This window comes from Rhinatrema bivittatum, chromosome 5, assembly GCF_901001135.1.
Source record: "Rhinatrema bivittatum chromosome 5, aRhiBiv1.1, whole genome shotgun sequence".
Taxonomy (NCBI): Eukaryota; Metazoa; Chordata; class Amphibia; order Gymnophiona; family Rhinatrematidae; genus Rhinatrema; species Rhinatrema bivittatum.
This window is the reverse complement of record NC_042619.1, coordinates 348,591,560-348,611,821: the sequence shown is the minus strand read 5'-3', so window position 1 is coordinate 348,611,821 and position 20,262 is coordinate 348,591,560. Positions and strand designations below refer to the sequence as shown.

The following is a 20,262-nucleotide window of genomic DNA, read 5'->3' as shown; positions in this document are numbered from 1 at the left end:
TCTCTTGGCATGCTGAAGGTCAAAGGTGAAGACGAGACCCATTCTCCTGGGTGCTTCTCACATTGGGCAGAAATTGATACTTCACTCGGCAATTGCTGTTAAAAATATTATTCAGAGAGAGAAAAAAGAAACTAGGGATGTGCAATCGTTTTTCCCGAATTAGGCAATGTCAACGAAATTGCCTAATTCGGTAGATTGAATTTTTTTCCGAAATTTTGGAAAAAATTCATTTTTGAGTTAGTGCGCACTAACCCGAAAATCGGGGGCCCCCCGGAAAAAAAAACAACCCCCGAACCGTGGGAAAAACGAAATTCCCGCCGGCGGGGCCCCCGAAACAAAGCCCGACACAAAACTTTTACCTGAAGCACATCTGTAAAAGAAACCCTGGTCTGTCACATAGCAGCAAATACTGTACAGTCTGGGAAGTAAACTCTCTCTGGGTGAAGAACAGACGCTTCCTTGGATGCAGCTCTCTCTGTAGTCCACCAGCAAACTGGCCCAATGCTAGAATAAGGAGGGGGGGGGGCCTTCATTTTCAGTTTTTATTTTGTTTTTGGAATTTCAACCAAAAAAAAGGTGGAAACATGGTTTTCAATAATGCAGATGAAAAATCCATGATTTTTCCACTGATTTTTTTTTTTGTTAAAAGATTGAAATTCCGAGGAAAAATAAACTACAAACTGAAAATGAAGGTCCCTAAGAAATAAGACAGGAACTCAGGATGTTTCCCTTTGTTTGTTTGTTTATTTGTTTTTTATATACTGACATTCACCCAAGGGTCAGTTTACATAAAATCTAGTGAGATAGTGTGATAACAGGTCATTCTATCTTCCCTGATCTCCAGCTTGAAACTCCACTCTTTCTCCAACTGATGAGGCGTAGGGACGTGCACCTCTCTCTGTGTCCTCTCAAAGCTTAGGACTTCCTTCTCCTTATCTGAAGAAACCCCTCTGGCCTGTGTTTCCTCCTTTGGGATCCCCCACAGCAGGTACCTCCCTAGTCCTAGAGACTCGGGCCCCACTCTCCCAGGACTGGAGGCGGGGGACAGTCCTTGCCCCCCTCGCAGGTAGAGAGACTCCCAACCTCTCCCTTGAGAGAGGAGCTCGCCGAGGAACCCTCTGCAGTGAGGGCACAGCGCCTCACACTGGGGAACGCCAACTATGCACAGCTCCTTCTCTGCCATCACACACCTCGCGTGCTGTCTGAGATCACTGATTCACTCCAGTAAGGGGCAGATTTGGGGGACACCCCCTTACACAAGGATTTGCAGGGGTTTCTTCATTTTCTTTTTTACTTTTAAAATGTCCATGAGGAAAGGTTTCCCTTCATGGTTTGCAGTGGGGAATAGTCCGAGTATCGTTTCACTGTGCTTGCTGGCCCTGTATAGAATTCGGAAATGGGGCACAGACAGCAGTTTAATTGACTGGATGCTTCTGCAAGCTGTGTTTCCCATAATCTCAGAATATATGCAGGTCCTTTGATAAATGAAGCTTTTGCTGCAGCAGTATAACTGAAGGAGAATATGGAAAACCTTTATTTTTGGCTCTCGTATTCATGTCTGGTGGACCTGCCCTCGTTTGTAGTTTTTTTGGAGATATATTATGAAATCTTTCAGATTGTTACTTTTAAGATTGGTGATCTGAACTTGGAACTGTTGGGGGACTGGATGCTTCTCAAGTGTCTGCAGAAATGAAAAGCTTAATTTTTTCCCGGTGCTTTTAGCTGGCAGATTCATTTAAAAGCAGTCGCCATCTCTGAGTAGCTGACGTGCTCTGCTTTTTGAAACTCCATATATTGAGAAGCCTACATTTTCTCTAAAGGGTGACTGAGGCATTTAGCTCGATAACTCACTGGTTACTCGATCAAATGAATATTTGGGCGCACAGATATCTTCTTATCCAGCTAGAATTTAGTTGGATGAATTAGGAGTGTCCTGGATAAGTTATTCAGCTAACTCCAGTAACTTGTCTGGTTGTGCCAAAAAGCTGTCCTAAAATTAGCTGCATAAAAGAGTGGCTGCACTGTTGAATGTGCCGCCAAAATGAACCAGATGAGTTTATCCAGCTAACTTTACTATCCGGATAGTGACTGAATATGCACCCCAGAATTGAATACAAGGGACGTTTTGGAGCTCTCACTCTGTATCAGTTTAAGGTGCCGGAGTTCATTTTGTATTACTGATTCTTATTTTATGATGTCTGATGCTGAGACAATTTATTGCTCTTAAGGTTTGCTTGCTTATATAATTTGCTGCTGTTTGTCCACTTGAAAATGTTCCTTGCTGGTATAGGATGCTAAACTGCCCTGTATACCCTCAAATTAGGCAAAAGAACCTTTTCATTTAAGAGTTATTTTCTCTGAGATATTGAGGTTTTATTTTGGGACCATGCAAATTAACTTCTCCTTTCAGACCTCAGGGAGCGATTCACCTTCACCAGTTTTTGTTTGTTTATTTGGGGGGGAGAGGTTTGGTAGCAGTGTTTTATTAATAACTGTGCTATTTTGCTACTTCCAGGCCAGTAGTATTACTCGGATTTTGTTTTTAAAGTTCACATCTTGCACACGAAGGCAAGATAAATCTTGCCTGATAAATCTCACACTGCACCAATGGGACCTGTTAGTTGTAAACAAGCCTCGCTGGTCTTACTCCTTGCACGTACAATCTGGTAATTGCTAATTGTAATCCTGGCCAGAAGCATGGAAGCCCCAGGATGTAGAACTGGAATTCATTACCTTAGCTGTTGTTATAAAATACAATCTTTAAAAAAAAATGTATTTCTTAACTGCTAAGCATATTCTGTGAGAGTCGTTTTGGCTGGTACCGGTCAAGAACTGATGAAGTATTGTTACCTGTTTTACGACAACTGAATGCATGCCAGGTAATTATTTTAAAGATTTACCATTTTGTGTTTTCAAAACTAGATTTAGTTCTTTTTAATTTCCTTTTCATTAGGCAAAGTTTGGATGGTAAATGGGAAATAAACATGAAACCAACCTGTCAAATATTCTAAACTGTATATTGTTAGCATAGTTATTTATTAATGAGAATTACTATAATTATGATTTCCAGATTTAAGCACATACTTTTCTTAGAAAAAAAACAAACAAACACCTGTGTAACTATGTAGTAGCAAAACCAATCAGAGGCTGATGGCACCTTATAGACTTACTAAGGTATGAACTTTCAAGGACGAGTCCACATCTCCAGTTGTATCTGCAGAAGAAGACTCTTGTTCTCAAAAGCTTGTTTCTCCAAGGACAAGCAGGATGGGCAGTTCTCACACATGGTTACATCATCGTTTTGAGCCTGGCATGCAGTTGACTTCACTTTGAGGATGTCCCATTGGGCATGTGCATCCCATGCAGGGTCCTTCAGTCTCATCTTCTTTGCAGAGCCTGCAAGTCATGGTTCTCTCTCTCTCTCTCTCTCTCTCTCTCGATCTCTCTCAAGTATCTGGAACTGCAAGAGCTGTTTTTCTTGCAGGACCCCATAGGTTGTTTTTACCCTTTAGGTAGGTTGTTTTTTTTTCGTCCATGTAAGTTTCTTTTCCTTTATTTTATATTTCTGTTGGCTGTATGGTACACCTGCTTTGGTTCCTGAGAGCAGCTCTGATCGGACTTTTCACAACCTTCGAGCTCTTTTCTTCTTTTCATCTGATGTCTCAGAGGGCCTTTAAATAAGTGCCTTGCATAGTCAAGCTAAGTCTATTCATCTCAAGGTAGATTTGGGCTTTGCCTAGGAACAAACCACAGAGCTTCAGGCTGCTTCCCTTGGGAGGTTATGCCCTATGAAGACAGTTGTTCTCCACCAGAACTCTTGAGAGCTTCAGGAGACTCTAGCCTGTCTAATGGGCATTGATGTCGGAGGCCACATCAAGGGTTCCAGGATTGCATCAATGGTATCGTTCACCCTCAATTCATGCTCTATCCAAAGCGGATTGGTGTACGATGCTATTCTAATGTCAACCATAAATCTCTTAAGGTGTTCCCATGGGGAGGAGAGCTCATCCTTACTGTAATCCTGGGAATCACAGCAGTCTTCAAGTTCCAGTTCATCTCTGGAACCAAGCAATATGTGACTTCCCCACCTGTCCTGGCATGCACAGTCTGAGGAGGAGTTGGATGAAAGCAGTCAATAGTTGTTGATGCACCAATAGGTATCCCTTCTGTATGGAATCATTGACAGGCACCGATACCCCCATGGAATGGTCATCAGAGTGCCAAATCATTTTTTAAGGAAATCAGCAGAAGTTCACACTGAGCCCTATAGGCAACTGAGATCTACCCTGCTAACCAGGTGATATCTGATTCACTCTTCGTCATGTTGCCCAGTCTAGGCAGGGTATTCTAGGAATAAGACTTTGGATCTGAACTCCTCTATTTAGAAGAAAAGTCAACACTCCTGTGAATCACCTCCCTTGTGGCAGTGAGACTCTTCCAGGGAACCTCTGCATGGGCAGTTGTGTGATTCCTGTTAATGAAGAAGATGGATGTGATTGTCATGTCAGCCTTCAAGCTTTGAAAAGCAGCAGCTGCTGCTCTGGTATGTGGTGGTTGAATGTGCCTTAAGAAACTAAGAGTTTTAGTACCTTGGGCTCTCTTAGGAAGGAGCTTTATTAAGGGGGTTATGCCAGATGATGGCACAACCTACTATAAATCCCTCAAATGCCAGTACCCACAAAACTGGAACCAGACTAGGACAGTAGACAGGAACTGTAGCAGGACTCTGGTACTGGAACCAGGCAGGAACTGTAGCAAGACTTGGGTACTGGAACCAGGCAGGAACTGTAGCGGGCAAGCAGGAACCAAGCAGGTACTGAGCTGGCAAGCAGGAACCAGGCAGGTACTGTAGCAGGCAAGCAGGAACGGAGCACGTTCCAAGGCAGCTCACTCCGGGGCACGAAGCAACAAATAGCATCTCTTCCTTCCTTCTAACCTTCTGTATGTCTTCAGCCAGATATCTGTCCAGTTCTGTCTGAGGTAGGGGCCTGTAGTCCATACCATAGTAAATGGAGGTGCCATATTTATTTATTTATTTATTTATTTATTTCTTTTTTAAGGTAGCCCACAATGCTTCTTCATTTTCCTACACCCTCTGCATTTCATTTGCTTGGATGTTGTTTTTGACAGAGCAATCACCTACACATTTCCTCCTGCCTCCCTTTTTGGAATTGGCTTCTTTAAACCATTATATAGAATTGAGGGGACCTTGTGCAGTGCAGGCTGCATGAGAAGTTTTGCGCATACCTAATAAAGCCGTTTAAGGCTTTTCCATCACTGTGGAAGAAACACTCCACATCAGCACTGAAGGACATCATCCATTGCTGTGGTTGATTATCCTGCTACCTACAGAAAGCACTTGTAACAGGTTATTTATTTATTTATTTAGAAGCTTTTATATACCGATGAACGTTGGGAACATCTCATCGGTTCACAATAAACAAAATGCAGCTAAAAGAGCTTTATAGTGAAACAGAACAATATGCATAAAATTAGATAAAATTAAAATAAAGTGCATAATAACAAAATGGTACAAAGGATACTAACAACAGTATAAGTATTTACAAGAATAAAGTCAGAAAGTCATATGAGTCAGAATGAGGTGTTAGTGTATGCCGCTTGAAGAGGTGGGTTTTCAAGTTTTGTTTAAATTTTTTGGAGCATGATTCTTGCCGAAGGGAGGATGGTAGGGTGTTCCATAATGATAGGGCCCGAGCTTTGGTGGAGCATAGTTTAAATTGTTTAGGTGATGGAGTGAGTAGTGTTGCTCTATGTTGTTGTCTTGTGGGTCTACTTATGTTGTGAAAGGTCAGGTGTTCTGTGAACCATTGCATATTTTGGTTGTGTAGGGCTTTGTGGATTAGTGTAAGAGTTTTATATGCTATTCTCGCAGTGACTGGTAGCCAATGTAGGTGTTTCAGTACTGGAGTTATGTGGTTGTTCCTGTGGGCGTTTGTAAGGATCCATGCAGCTGCATTTTGTAGCAGTTGCAGTGGTTGCAGCGTGCTTTTGGGTAAGCCTATGAGTAAGGCGTTACAGTAGTCGATTTTTGATAGAATGAAAGCTTGAAGAATGGTGCGAAAGTCGCTGAGGTGTAGAAGGGGTTTAAGTTTCTTAAGGCAGTGTAGTTTGAAGTAACAGTCTTTGAGAGTGTTAATAAATTTTTTGAATGTAAGGTGATTGTCAATAGTAATGCCAAGGCTGCGCACCGGTTGGTTGGAGGCAGTGAGGGTGTGAAGTGCTGCCTAGCTGCAGGGATGCAGGTATGTTTTGCGGTGTGATATGGAGCAACTCAGTTTTGGCGGTGTTCAGTGCGAGGTAGTTGCTTGTCAGTAGTGTATTAATGAGGGCTAAGGTGGAATGCAAAGTCTCGGTGGCTTTGAGAAATGTGTCATTTACAGGTATAAGGATTTGCACGTCGTTGGCATAGATGAAGTGCGGGAGGCCTAGAGTGGATAGAAGGTTGCATAGGGGGAGGAGGTAGATGTTGAATAATGTGGAAGATAGTGAGGAGCCTTGGAGAACACCATGTGTGAGGGGGTTGGGTTTGGAAGTACAATTGCCTATTTGGACACTGTATTGCCTGTCCTGCAGGTATGATTGGAACCATTGGAGGGCTGTTCCTGTAATGCCAATATCATTGAGGCGCTGTATTAATATTTTATGATTGCCAGTGTCAAAAGCAGATGAAATATCAAGGAGTACCAGGATATGTGAAAGACCTTTATCAAGGCTTGTGAGGAGGAAATCAAAGAGATGAGGGAACTCATAGGCTTACCCAAAAGCACGCTGCAACCACTGCAACTGCTACAAAATGCAGCTGCATGGATCCTTACAAACGCCCACAGGAACAACCACATAACTGTGAGGGACTTCAAAGGGGCGTGGGATAAACACTGTGGATCCATAAAGTCAAGAGACCGCCAATGTAGAGTGGGTGGCTCACCAGAACTATGGCTACTGCCCGGAGACAATACCCTTATTAAATAAACATACAGATGCTTACTGTGACTCCAACATCGCTCTAAGCTTCAACGGCAAGAGGAAATGTGGAAAAAAGGATTTGCTATCACAAAGAGGGGAGTAGCTGGCTTGTTACGGCGGTTACTACCCCAAACCAAATAAGCCTAATACTTCACTTTCCAAGCATATACAGCATAGTTCTCTGCTTCAACGGCAGGGGAGAAGAAAAGAGGGTTCGCACTCACAAAGCGGGGAGCAGCTGGCTTATTACGGCGGTTACTACCCCAAACCAAATGTGCCTGATACTTCGCTTTCGATGCATATCCAGCATGGCTCTCTGCTTCATGGCATGGGAGAGGCTGATACATCAAGCATTTCCAGCATAGCTCTCTGCTTCAACAGCAGGGGAATAAGAAAAGCTGAGGCTTCACGCATATCCAGAATAGCTTCAACTGCAGGGGAGAAGAAAAAAAAAAAAAAAGGATTCGCACTCACAAAGCAGGGAGTAGCTGGCTTGTTACGGCGGTTACTACCCTAAACCAAAAGGGCCTGATACTTCACTTTCAATGCATACCAGCATGGCTCTCCGCTTCAACGGCAGGAGAGAAGAAAAACAACCAATAGGGGCTGTATGACATAGTCTGGGTAAAGGGAATAAACATGGGTGTAGCTTGCTTATTGCAGCAGTTACTACCCCTAACTAATCAAGCTAGGTATTTCACTTGGATGCAGCTCCATCACTGCTCTCTACATTAATGGTGGGGGTGGAAGGGAAATAGAACCAAGAGTTAAGAGAAAATGATAAGTATGAGAGAAAAAAATGTGTGAAGCTTGCTGGGCAGACTAGATGGGCCATTTGGTCTTCTTCTGCCGTCATTTCTATGTTTCTATGAGTAAGGTCTCTATGCTATGATGACGTCGGAAGCCATATTGGGACTGCGATAGAATGTTGTGATCATCTAGGTAGTCGGTTAATTGATGGTTGACCGACCTCAAGGATTTTGGCTATGAGGGGCAGGTTGGATATGGGGCGAAAGTTTGCAAGGTTGTAAGGATCAAGTGCAGGTTTCTTCAATATGGGTTTAATAATGGCATGTTTAAGGTTTTTGGGAACAATGCCAAGGGTGATGGATTTGTTGATTATATTTGAGAGAGGTTTGGCGATGATGTTGAGGAGGGTTTTGGTAGGGATGGTGTCTGCTGGGTGGGATTTCCACGGAGGATGTAGTATCAAGTGCAGGGAGTCTTGCATTGTTCCTGTCCAAATGGAAATCAGACGAGGCTTGTGTGGGGGTGAAACGAGACAAAATGTTGTCTATTTTCTTGTGGAAAAAATGTTGCTAGGTTCTCGCATTTGCCCTGTTCGTCAGGGTCTTGTGTGAAGGTGGGGGTTTGATTTAGTTAAGGTGTTTACCAATTCGAATAATGCTTGAGGATTGAATTGAAGGTGGTGTATTCTTTGAGTGTAGAAGTCTCTTTTTGCTTTATTGATGGCTGTTCTGTATGTGTGGAGGTATGATCTAAAGGGAAGTGAGTTGCGGTGAGGTGGGGTTTTTGCGCCAGTTCCTCTCCAGCCTTCTAAGGTTGTGTTTCATGGTTTTGAGCTCAGTGGAGTACCAGGGTTGTTTATTTCTTTTAGCTGGGTCGGTAAGCCCGTTGCAAGGCAAAGACTGGGTGGCCGCGGCCGGCTTATCAAGGCCGTGGCGTCTGATGTCAGTAATTGGGCGGACTCACCACTGGCGGGAAATGGCCTAGAAAAGCGCCCAAGCTGCGTGCGTGCGCGCGCGCGCGCCTAGGGAGGCTTCCCGGCGGTGCGGCCCCCGCGGGAACGCCACCGAACAAGCCGCGAACTAGGCCACCAGAAGCGGGAACAGGTCCAGGAACTCAGAGGGTAAGGGTCTGGTCGCGGCGCTCGCCGCCAGAACCGTAACATATTTGGTGCAATCATATTACCAGTAAATATATACAATATATTTTAAAAGGTTGTGTGTATATATTTAATTTATTTGATGGTATTATCTGTCTATCTATGTATAAATCATGCAATCAAACCACCACCAAATATATTAAATATATTCCACAGATGAGAAGGAAGGTATTACAACCAAATATATACATATAGCCTTTTAAAAAATAAAGAGCCACCAAATATATATCTGATACAATTATATTGTAGAGAGGATAAGCATGGCTCAAACATGATGATAGTGTTAAATAGAAATGTATGCTTGTGTATGTACGAATATGTGTACATGCATGTATATGTATTACTATAAGCATTAAAATTAGTATAGCAGGGAATTCCAGGAAATGGGTTACAGTTTTATAATCCCAATTTCCATTCAATCTCCAGTGCTGGGCCTGCTTTTCATCTTGTATTATATTTCATATTGGTGTCTGGCAACCTGAGTTCATAGGTCCATATTCAAGAGAGATTTTTTTCCATAAGTACAGAATGGGGAAAAGTCCGTTTTTTTTTTTTTTTTTTTTTTAAGGACTATAGGGCCTAATGTACTAAGCATTTTCGTCATGAGTGCAAAATAGGAAAAATCTTTTAGTACATCTGACCCTATAGTGTTGCAACCGATTTTTGTCTTTTTTCGTAGTCCCAGCTTCGGATTGATTCTTTCTTCAGACTGGAACAGCATGAAAAACAGGCTATTAAAAGCCAGAGGCTTCGACGGGCCGTAACCTGCATGCTGAGGAAGGAAAGAGAAGAGGAAGCCGGAGAAGGAGAGGAGGCCGGCTTTCCAGAGAAGGAAGCTGGATTGAGCAGAAAGTCAAAGGGTAAAAGACCAATGCGGCACTTGGATGCGTCTGGTGGGGAAAACTGTCAAAGTGAAAAAAGGAAACGGCCTTCAGACTCCAGCCAGGGACGTGCGGGCTGTGAAAGTGGGGGGTTTTTCGATGCCCCGCAGCCTGCGGGGGACTCCCAAAGGAAGGTTGCAGCCGTGAGCACAAGCGCCAGCCCTTCCCGTAGACCTGAAATCACGAGCAGGAAGGGGAGAGGAGATGCCGTGGGTGAGGAGGCCTGGCAAGGCGGGGCTACAAGCAGCAGCTCCAGCGGAGAGGAGGAGGAGAAGGAAGGAAGAACGATCATGGTAACCGCCAGATCAGTTTTTGGGAACGGAAAAAGGAAATCGGGGCGTACAAGAGGAAGGAGGAGAAAGTGATTCGCTCTGGAGTTTTTTATTTGTTGGTATGTCTTACACTCTTGCATCTGAGTTCTGGTTTTCTGTGGTGATGAAATTTTTTTAGGCAAATAGTGAGAAATGTTTACCAGAAATGAAATTTTAGAAGATTTTGCCCACTTGAACCTCTATTTTTGCACAGATGGAAGAAGCTAAAGTGAGGCATAGCTAAAGTGAGACATAGTACCAGTCCTCTGTACCTTAACTTTCTTTTTTCTCACACTAAGGAAAAGAAAGAGTAGGCGTGCTGATTTGATTATTGCGCAACATCTCACTTTTCCATTAACATTTTTGTTCACTATCTACCCTTCACGTTGTAGACGTGTGTTTAGCACAATACTGTCTAGATGTCACTGTGCCAGTCAAACCCAAACTATTACTATTGCTTTACATTGTAACTATAAAATGTGTATCCATAATCCACTCTAGCCCCCCTATTCAGACTGTATCTTTGTACCAAGGGTTCTTTATTATGAGGGTGCATTAGGCAAGACCTGGCTCTATCTTGATTTCCAGTGCACTGGGACAATAATGCTACTACTTTCCTTACGTAATGAACATGACTGCAATTATCAAAGTGTACTAGGACAGACTACTGGCAGGGAAATACATGACCAAGGATTCCTCGAGACTGGGCAATGGTTATTGCCAAAATGTATGTGTACAAAAGGACATTGTGTAGCACTAAATCAAAATTGTACGGCAAGTTTTTCAAGAAGCATATGCCGCAGCAGACTAGAAGTGGAGAGAGGAAGACGCAGAAAAAAGGTGGTGAGCAGCAGCAGCAGCACCAAAAGAGGATAGAGATAAAATGAGAGGACAGCAATGATGGAGGGAGGCATAGAGCACCAGTGATGGAAGGAGGAATTACAGATAGCAGCACAATGTGGTGTCAGAAGGGAGTGGGCAGGCAGCAAATGGTGACATCAGTCAATAAGCAACAGGCAGAAGTAGCAACATCCCTTCAGTCTCACCTCATCTCTGACTGGTTTGATTAATCCTCTTCCTTCCCAGTGCAACTCCTTTCCTTTCCTCCCCATTCCCTCTTGGCATGGCTTGCTCCCCACCTTGCTCGTAATTAGCACATCGGACCTGAACATGGAGCAGCGTAAGTGAATTCTCCCATCTTCGTGGCTCCTCCTTCAACACTACAAGATGCCTTTGCTCATAACATGTACATACTGTCCTGCTGACCTGCCTGCCTGATGGTGGGGGGGAGCCAGCAAGCAGGTGAGAAAGGGACAGAAACCAAAACATAAGAGAGGATGGTAGGGGAGTGGAACCAGGAGTCTACAAGTGACAGGAGCTGGTAGAAGGGAGGGTAGATGCTACATTTGAATTGCTATAACAAGTAAATCAAAATATTTGCATTGCAATATCCCGGGAAATGTTGCATGTCCCAGGAAATAGCGATTTATGGTAATATTGTGATTTCTAAGATAAGGAAGTATAAAAGGTAAAGCTATCCTTAATCTTGTTCAAGGAACCTGGGGTGCTGCATGGTACTGTAGACGTTTCTTACGCTTGACTGTTCTATGATGGCACCATTCCCATCATACGACTTCCCTCTCCTTGAGGAGGGCCTCTGGAATAAGACAGGCCAGCTGCAAAATCTATATCTGGAATGGTAGAGATATTCGGGATAATGGATTTTCTGGTAATAGACGTTCCAGCTTGACCCAGACCTCTGGTGGTTCGTTTGGTTTTGCTCCCCTTCTCCCATTCCTGTTTGCAGCTGAGGCCTGATCCAGCTCTTCTTTTACCGGTGCCTCCTGTGGCACCTCTTCCTTCTGTGAGGTTTACGGCTCAGATAAATTATTTGAACTGCGGCCTGCTCCATAGATTATTGTATAGAACACCACATGGTGTTACTAACAACTTAGTAAAATCTTTATTCAGATAATTAACAGCGTTATCTCAATATAGACTTCAAGATAATAAAAGACGAATGAACAAAACATGAATCTTGTCTTCTTTTATTGCTTACGTTTTGTGAATCAAAATATCATCACAAAATATTACAAGAGTTTTTCTGAAGTCAAACGGAATCACCAATCAGAAATGAGTGGCACGGCTTGATGCCAATTAGACATTTGTTAGAACTTTCTAGGATATTCTTAAAGATACTCAAGTGTCCAATATATGCACACAGGTTTGTTTTTTTTAGGAAATCCTTTGAAATCCTTGTGGACATGCATGTCTTGTTGCTCTTTTTTTCCCCACAGTGGCACATACTTTTTTTTTTTTCAACGTAGCGTGGCGTTCTTCTGCTATCGTGCCTATTTGGGGCTTTATTTTAGTTTGATGAAACTAGTCTTAAAGAATAAATATGTATGTAGACGACCCGACCCTTCCAATTTTCGCCCTATCTCAAACCTCCCATTCATTGCTAAAGTCATGGAAAAACTGGTTAACTCTCAATTATCAGACTACCTAGAAGACCACAAAATTCTCTTCCCTTCACAATATGGCTTCAGGAAATCGTTAAGTACAGAATCTCTCCTAATTTCCTTAACAGACTACATCATCCTAGGCCTAGACAAAGGCCAGTCCTATCTTTTGATTCTCTTGGACCTCTCAGCCGCCTTTGATACTGTTAACCATTCCATGCTCCTTAACCAACTATTAAACATCGGCATAACAGGCTCTGCACTGTCCTGGTTCCACTCATTCTTAAAAAATAGAGGCTTCAAGGTAAAAATTCACAGCAAAGAATCTAAACGCTACCCTTCACCTCAAGGAGTTCCCCAAGGTTCATCCCTCTCACCTACCCTCTTTAACGTCTACCTCCTCCCTCTCTGCCAGCTATTAACCAATTTGAACCTTAAACACTACCTTTATGCCGACGATATCCAAATTGTGATACCAATTAAAGAATCCATTAAAAAAACCCTCGATCTTTGGGATCATCGTCTACAAGAAATCAACTCCCTCCTTTCCAGAATGAAATTAATCCTAAATTCTTCAAAAACGGAACTCCTTCTCATATCCTCTGAGTTCTGCCACACCCCCACAATTCCTCAAACTAATTTACAAACAATAAAAGTAAGAGATTTGGGTGCAATCATCGATAATAGGCTTAACTTAAAAGCTTTCATAAACCAAACTACTAAAGACTGCTTTCATAAACTGCATGTTCTAAAAAGAATAAGACCACTGTTCCACAACCATGACTACAGGACCATCCTACAAGCAATAATCTTCTCCAAATTAGACTATTGCAATTCTTTATTATTAGGTACCCCATCAGCTCATACCAAACCGCTACAAATGGTTCAAAATATGGCAGCCAGAATCCTAACTAATACAAAGAGAAGAGAGCACATTTCCCCAATCCTTAAAGAATTACACTGGCTGCCAATTCATTTCAGAATTCTTTATAAGTCAATCACCATAATCTACAAATCCATCCAACAAATCGCTCCTCTCAACCTACAAATCCCTTTCATAAAGCATACTTCCTCCAGACCCATAAGAGAGTACTACAAAGAGTCTCTGCAGGTACTGCCTTCCAAAACTTCCCTCCACATAACTTACAGAGATAGGGCTTTCTCCACAGCAGGACCCACGCTTTGGAACTCCATACCAACGGAACTTAGACAGGAACCCTGCTTACTGACTTTCAGAAAAAGACTTAAAACATGGCTTTTCAAACAAGCCTTCCCAGACGCAGATTAAAAACAATTCTATCCGATATTCAACCTCCAATCAACATCTTTTAGTATTATAACCATCCTGGTATCCTGCCCCTAAGCATTATAAACATCCAGAATTTTCTTTACTTATGATTACTTCTTCATTACTTATGATTAATTCTTTATTGTTAAAAACTACATATTTGTACTTAACAATTCATTGTAAATCACAAACTTCCATTATTGGAAATTCTACCATTCTACGGGTTTATACTCTGTTAAAGTTACTATCTTTTCTTCTTCTTGCTCCTAGTTGTATAACTCCTTGTTTATTGTAACTGCATCTATATTATGTATAGTACATATTACTTTGTTCTCTGTTCCGGTTATCACCCCATTGTTTACTGTAAACCGGCTTGATGTGATATTATCACGAATGCCGGTATAGAAAAAAATTAAAATAAAATAAATAAATAAATGTGATACTAAGGCCATGAATTCCCCACTAGTTGAAAACAAACTTTGTGCACACGGAAGATTGGAACAAAAATCAAGGAAAGTAATTACATTTTCGTTTTTCTGATGTTCCCTAGAACCCTGAGTCTTTCTCCTGCAGAGGCCCTTAAATGTTTGTTTTATATTTCGGTAGATGCTGTTCCTCCTATGAACGAGTTTATCTTCTTCCTATTAAAAGGAGGGCTTCACACAATGGAGATCAGTTGGAGGCTCTAATATCCCAAGAGAGCCTTATTGTTACAGCTGTGTTGGAAAGGTTGGATTCTGAAGAACATCAGAGAGCTACTCTGTTAGCATCTTTTGTGTTCAGGCAAGATCCGGATATGGGTATGCTCTTAAGTTTTAAGAAGGCTGGTGAAAAATTCATGGGACAGCAAATGTGGATTTTTTTCAGATTTAACAAAAAGTAACAGGATAACAGAAATATTTTATCTATGCGGCAGGAAGCATGTTCTCTTGGTGCTTTGATTTTTCTTCAATATCCCTGAAATGCTTAGTTACTTATTGTCAAGTAAATTATATCTTTTATGCCCTAGAACAGTTAAGATCTTTTCTGGATTTGAAAAAAATGAAGTTCACGAAGGTGCCAGATGATGACACTAATAGTTATTATTGCCCAGGTCTCCACTACAGCCTTTCAGTGTTATGTTCCTAACATCTATTTTGTTTGTTTTTAATATTGTAAGCTAACTGAACTTCTGGAATTGTTTAGTATAATATATGTGGTATTTAATCTCATGATTTCCTGTAGGGAGTTCAATGTATTTCTGGCAATAAGATATTATTCGGAGAAATTAGAAACTATTCTTTAAATAAAAATAAATAAAGTTGCATTCACCTGTCGCTATCAATGGCCTGCTGCCCGCCCTCTTTAAATGATTTTTAGCTCTAGTGCAAAAACCTGTTTCAGATTTGCTCAGGAACATCTATCCCTACCACCACCACCCCTTCTTATTTTCAATAGGGAAAATTGCAATACAAAATTGGAGCAAATGTTGCCCTGAAGGAAATAAAAATTTGAATCCACACTGCCTTTAAGAACACAAGATTTGCCAATTTGATTCAGGGCAAACGTTCATCAAGCCCAGTATCCTGTTTCCAACAGTGGCCAATCCAAGTCACAAGTACCTGGCAGGATCCCAAAAGGTTGATAGATGTCATACCGCTTATCTCCTGTGGTTCGAGGGTTACATTCTGATTCCCAGGGGCCATGGGTTCATGTTTGGGTTGGAAGAATAAGGAGGGAAACAGAAAGTGGATAGTAGTCAAGCTTTGAATCCTGAGGGAGCATAGAGAGAAGATTTGGCTGATGGCTGAAGAGGATTGGTTAGTATTGCTTGCTGGGTAATATTGGTACTTAAAAGTTTGGGGCGAGGTGACATTGTGGAGTAAAAAACTTCTAGTGTGTGTACCTTGATTAAAAGCTAGGACAGATAAATAATTTCTGCTGTCATTACTGTTACTATTCAACAGTGTGGGTGAGAGGATGGAGCCTTGCAGGGAAACAGCTCAGTAACTTCTCAGTTCAATAGGGGCTGGGGCGGTTCTGAGTCAGCACTCGACCCAAGGAGTCCTCCATCTATGCTCATTCTACTTCCGCAAGTTCTCCCCCGCTGAACAAAATTACAGCATAGGGGTTAGGAAACTGCTTGCTATCAAGCTCGCCCTCGAAGAGTGGCGACCCTGGTTGGAGGGCGCTCAGTTCAAATTCCCGATCTTTACTGATCATAAAAACCTTGAGCTCCTCAGACATGCCCAGCATCTCAATGCTCACCAGGCCTGCTGGGCATTATTCTTCTCCCGATTTAACTCCGCTATTGTGTGGTGGAGAAAAACCTCCAAGCAGACGCCTTATCCCACTCCTTTGAGCCTGAAGACACCCAAGATGAGCTGTGTCATGTCATAAATCCTGCTCGCTTTTGTTTGTCTGCCACCATCAAGGTTCCAGCCAGGAAGACCGTGGTACCTCGTCGGCTTCGAGAGATGGTCTTGTACTGGGCTTACGCCTTCAAACTAGCTGGTCATCCAGGTCATGCCCGAACTCTGTCACTCCTCCAACACTACTACTGGTGGCCCACCATGACTTCCAATACCTGTGCCTATGTGGACTCTTGTCCAACATATGCCTGACAGAAGCCCCCAGTAGGTCAACCCTGGGAGTTCCTCCAACCACTGCCTGCATCCGAAGAGCCTTGGACCCATTTATCCACAGACTTTGTGGTGGACCTTCCAGCTTCCAAGGGAAATACGGTCATCTGGATCATCGTGGACCGATTCTCCAAAATGACTCATTTTGTTCCTTGGCCTGCCTTACCATCAGCCCCGGAGCTAGCACGTCTCTTCTTTTTGCACGTCTTTCATCTGCACGGCCTGCCCACAGATATCGCCCCTGATAGGGCTCCTCAGTTCATCACCCGATATTGGCGTTTCCTATGCAAGAAGTTTGGGATCACCATCAGCTTGACTACAGCGTACCATCCCCAGGCCAATGGCCTGGGGATGGTACGCTGAGCAGATGGAAAAAAAAATATTTGATGTTTGGGAAATATTTGATGTTTGGGAAATATTATCATTGTGAGTTATTTTAATTACTGGATGTTCATTGCCTGCTTGACATTAAATTTTTTTATTATTATTTTAAATTTGAATGATTTATTTATTTAAATGTTTTTTATATCGTCATTCCATGCGAGAATCAATAGATCGTAATCGTTAACAGATAAAACATAAAATATAATGTGTTACAAGATGTAAAATATTAATAAAAACAGAGGAAGAAATACATCAAACATGAATACAGAGCAGGATTAAAGGGAATTGCAAGGAGGAGGTTATTGTGCAAGAAATATATAGGTTATCCGAGTCATGGGGAACTAGGTGTTCCAGTCAAGTGGAAGGCTTTTTTTGAATAGCCAAGTTTTTAAATTATTTTTAAATTTCTTTATCTGTTAATCTTCAAAGTTCTTTTGGCAGGGAATTCCAAAGTTTTGGGCCAGCAACTGAGATCACTCATCTGTAGTTAGTAGTAAGTTCGGGATTTCGAGGAGGCCTTTATTCTGTGATCTGAGGGTTTGCAGAGGCTTGTGGGGTTTAAAAGTTATTCCTAGTAGATCATTGTTATTCAGGTTGATGTTACTGAATATTATTGTTAGAACTTTATAATGAATTCTTGATTGTACAGGAAGTCTTGCCTCACAAATCTGCTTCATATTTTTGAAGGGGTTAATAAACATGTGGATAAAGGTGAACTGGTAGATGTAGTGTATTTGGATTTTCGGAAGGCGTTTGACAAAGTCCCTCATGAGAGGCTTCTAGGAAAACTAAAAGGTCATGGGATAGGAGGCGATGTCCTTGCGTGGATTACAACTGGTTAAAAGACAGGAAACAGAGAGTAGGATTAAATGGTCAATTTTCTCAGTGGAAAAGGGTAAACAGTGGAGTGCCTCAGGGATCTGTACTTGGACCGGTGCTTTTTAATATATTTATAAATGATCTGGAAAAGAATACGATGAGTGAGGTTATCAAATTTGCGGATGATACAAAATTATTCAGAGTAGTTAAATCACAAGCGGGTTGTGATACATTACAGGAGGACCTTGCAAGACTGGAAGATTGTGCATCCAAATGGCAGATGAAAATTTAATGTGGACAAATGCAAGGTGTTGCATATAGGGAAAAATAACCCATGCTGTAGTTACACGACGTTAGGTTCCATATTAGGAGCTACCACCCAGGAAATAATCTAGGCATCATAGTGGATAATACTTTAAAATAGTCAGCTCAGTGTGCTGCGGCAGTCAAAAAAGCAAACAATGTTGGGAATTATTAGAAAAGGATTGGTGAATAAAACGGAAAATGTCATAATGCCTCTGTAACGCTCCATGGTGAGATCGCACCTTGAATTCTGTGTACAATTCTGGTCGCCAGAGAAGGTACAGAGAAGGGCAATTCTGGTCACCAGAGAAGGTACAGAGAAGGGCAACCAAAATGATAAAGGGGATGAAACAGCTTTCCTATGAGGAAAGACAGAAGAGGTTAGGGCTGTTCAGTTTGGAGAAGAGACGGCTGAGGGGGGATATGATAGAGGTCTTTAAGATCATGAAAGGTCTTGAACGAGTAGATGTGACTCGGTTATTTACTCTTTTGAATAATAGAAGGACTAGGGGGCATTCCATGAAGTTAGCAAGTAGCACATTTAAGACTAATCAGAGAAAATTATTTTTCACTGAACGCACAATAAAGCTCTGGAATTTGTTGCCAGAGGATGTGGTTAGTGCAGTTAGTGTAGCTGGGTTTAAAAAAGGTTTGGATAATTTCTTGGAGGAGAAGTCCATTAATGGCTATTAATCAAGTTTCCTTAGGGAATAGCCACTGCTATTAATTGCATCAGTAGCACGGGATCTTCTTAGTGTTTGGGTAATTGCCAGGTTCTTGTGGCCTGGTTTGGCCTCTGTTGGAAACAGGATGCTGGGCTCGATGGACCCTTGGTCTGACCCAGTATGGCAATTTCTTATGTTCTTAAGCCGATGCATAGCCATAAGTTCTGGGGTGATGTGGTCAAATTTTCTTGCTCCAGACAATAGTCTAGCTGCGGCATTTTGCTGAAGTTGCAAGGGTTTTAGGTGACTAGTCGGGAGACCTAGAAGTAATGAATTACAGTTCTCAAGGTCAGAGAAAAGGAATTGTAAAACTGTTCGGAAATCTGTAGGGTTTTATATCTCTTGACTTTATTGCTTAATTTTTTATGAGGAATGATGTTGCTGTTTTCCATTGTTGCACTGCATAGTAGTCAGGCTTAATGCAGGTTTCCACAGCATGTGTGTGAGTGAGAGTGAATGAGCCAATTAGCATGTGTGTGAGTGAGAGAGAACGAGCAAGCCAATGAGCATATGTGTGAGCAAGAGGGCTATTTAACCAGTGAGCATATTGTGCGCTAGAGTTTGAGCCAGTCAGCATGTGTGTGAGGGAGAATAGAAGGGAGTTTGTGTGAGGATATATGGTAGAAAGTGTGTGTGTGTGTAAGAGAAAGGCGAAAGATTATGCATACCTCCTATCTCTGACTAATCCATGACAATCTCAGGGTTTCATTTCATTTTCATTTAAAAAGAATTATTAAACGCCTAACACAAAATGGCCTAGGCGATATACAAAATAAACAGACATAATAATAAAAACAATAACATAAAAATAACATACATAGATATGGGTTTCATAGAAACTATCACAAAATATTCCAGACTATCATTAAGGACTGACTGAAATGTATGGTATGGAAATCAAGGGAATAATTTTAGCCTTAGTTTTAATTATTGGGTATTATTTGATGTGTCTGCTGTTTGAAATTGTTTATTTTGTAATTAATAAAATATGTTATATATTTTTAATCATTGAATGTTTTATTCATCCACTGCTTTGAAATATTTTCTTTTTATGAGTATGGTTTTACTATTATAATTAAAGGTTTATATTTGTTGATTTTATTGTTTGATGCTTAATGAGGAATGGTGATGTTTCTGTTTTTCTTTTGTTGCACTACATACAGAGTCTGTCTTATGGTTTCCAAATCAGGTTTTGTTTGCGTGTTCCTAGTTAAATTTTTTTGTCTCTTTATTCTGGATTTGGTGAAGGTATGTGTGACTGAGGTGAGGTATTCTGCTAGTGTGCGGTTTCTGTTCAGGGATCTATAACAGCTTTGCTTGTTCTGTTTTCCTAATATCAAGTATATTGGTGTTTTAGGGCCTGGTGTAATATTTGCATAGGTAGAGTTGTTACTGTTTGAGTGCTGGCAGTCAGTGCCATTTCATATTGGAGGTTTACTTTATTGTAATTCAGTTTACTCAAAGCTTTCTGAAGGCTGACATGCTTTACAGTAGTCCTAATACCACATGGATGCAGGTGTCTCTTTTTGCAACCATAGAGGTGCATGTAAATAATATACACGTTGTAAGTGATATTTT

The 20,262-nt window shown here is 41.7% G+C and overlaps 1 protein-coding gene across 5 annotated transcripts in view; it reads left to right on the top strand.

Annotated features, from left to right (window-relative positions):
- Positions 1 to 20,262, top strand: part of ERCC5 (ERCC excision repair 5, endonuclease) — a 104,931-nt gene that overhangs the window by 55,520 nt on the left and 29,149 nt on the right. For 2 of the 5 annotated variants that reach the window (XM_029604521.1, XM_029604522.1), the window contains exons 15-16: positions 2,795 to 2,879; positions 9,570 to 12,641. In XM_029604521.1, coding sequence (XP_029460381.1) covers positions 2,795 to 2,879; positions 9,570 to 10,136 — 652 coding nt within the window. In that variant the 3' untranslated portion in view covers positions 10,137 to 12,641. Of the gene's footprint in view, positions 1 to 2,794; positions 2,880 to 9,569; positions 12,642 to 14,438; positions 16,844 to 20,262 lie in introns of those variants that run through there. The other 3 variants (XM_029604523.1, XM_029604526.1, XM_029604524.1) reach the window with 3 other exon arrangements.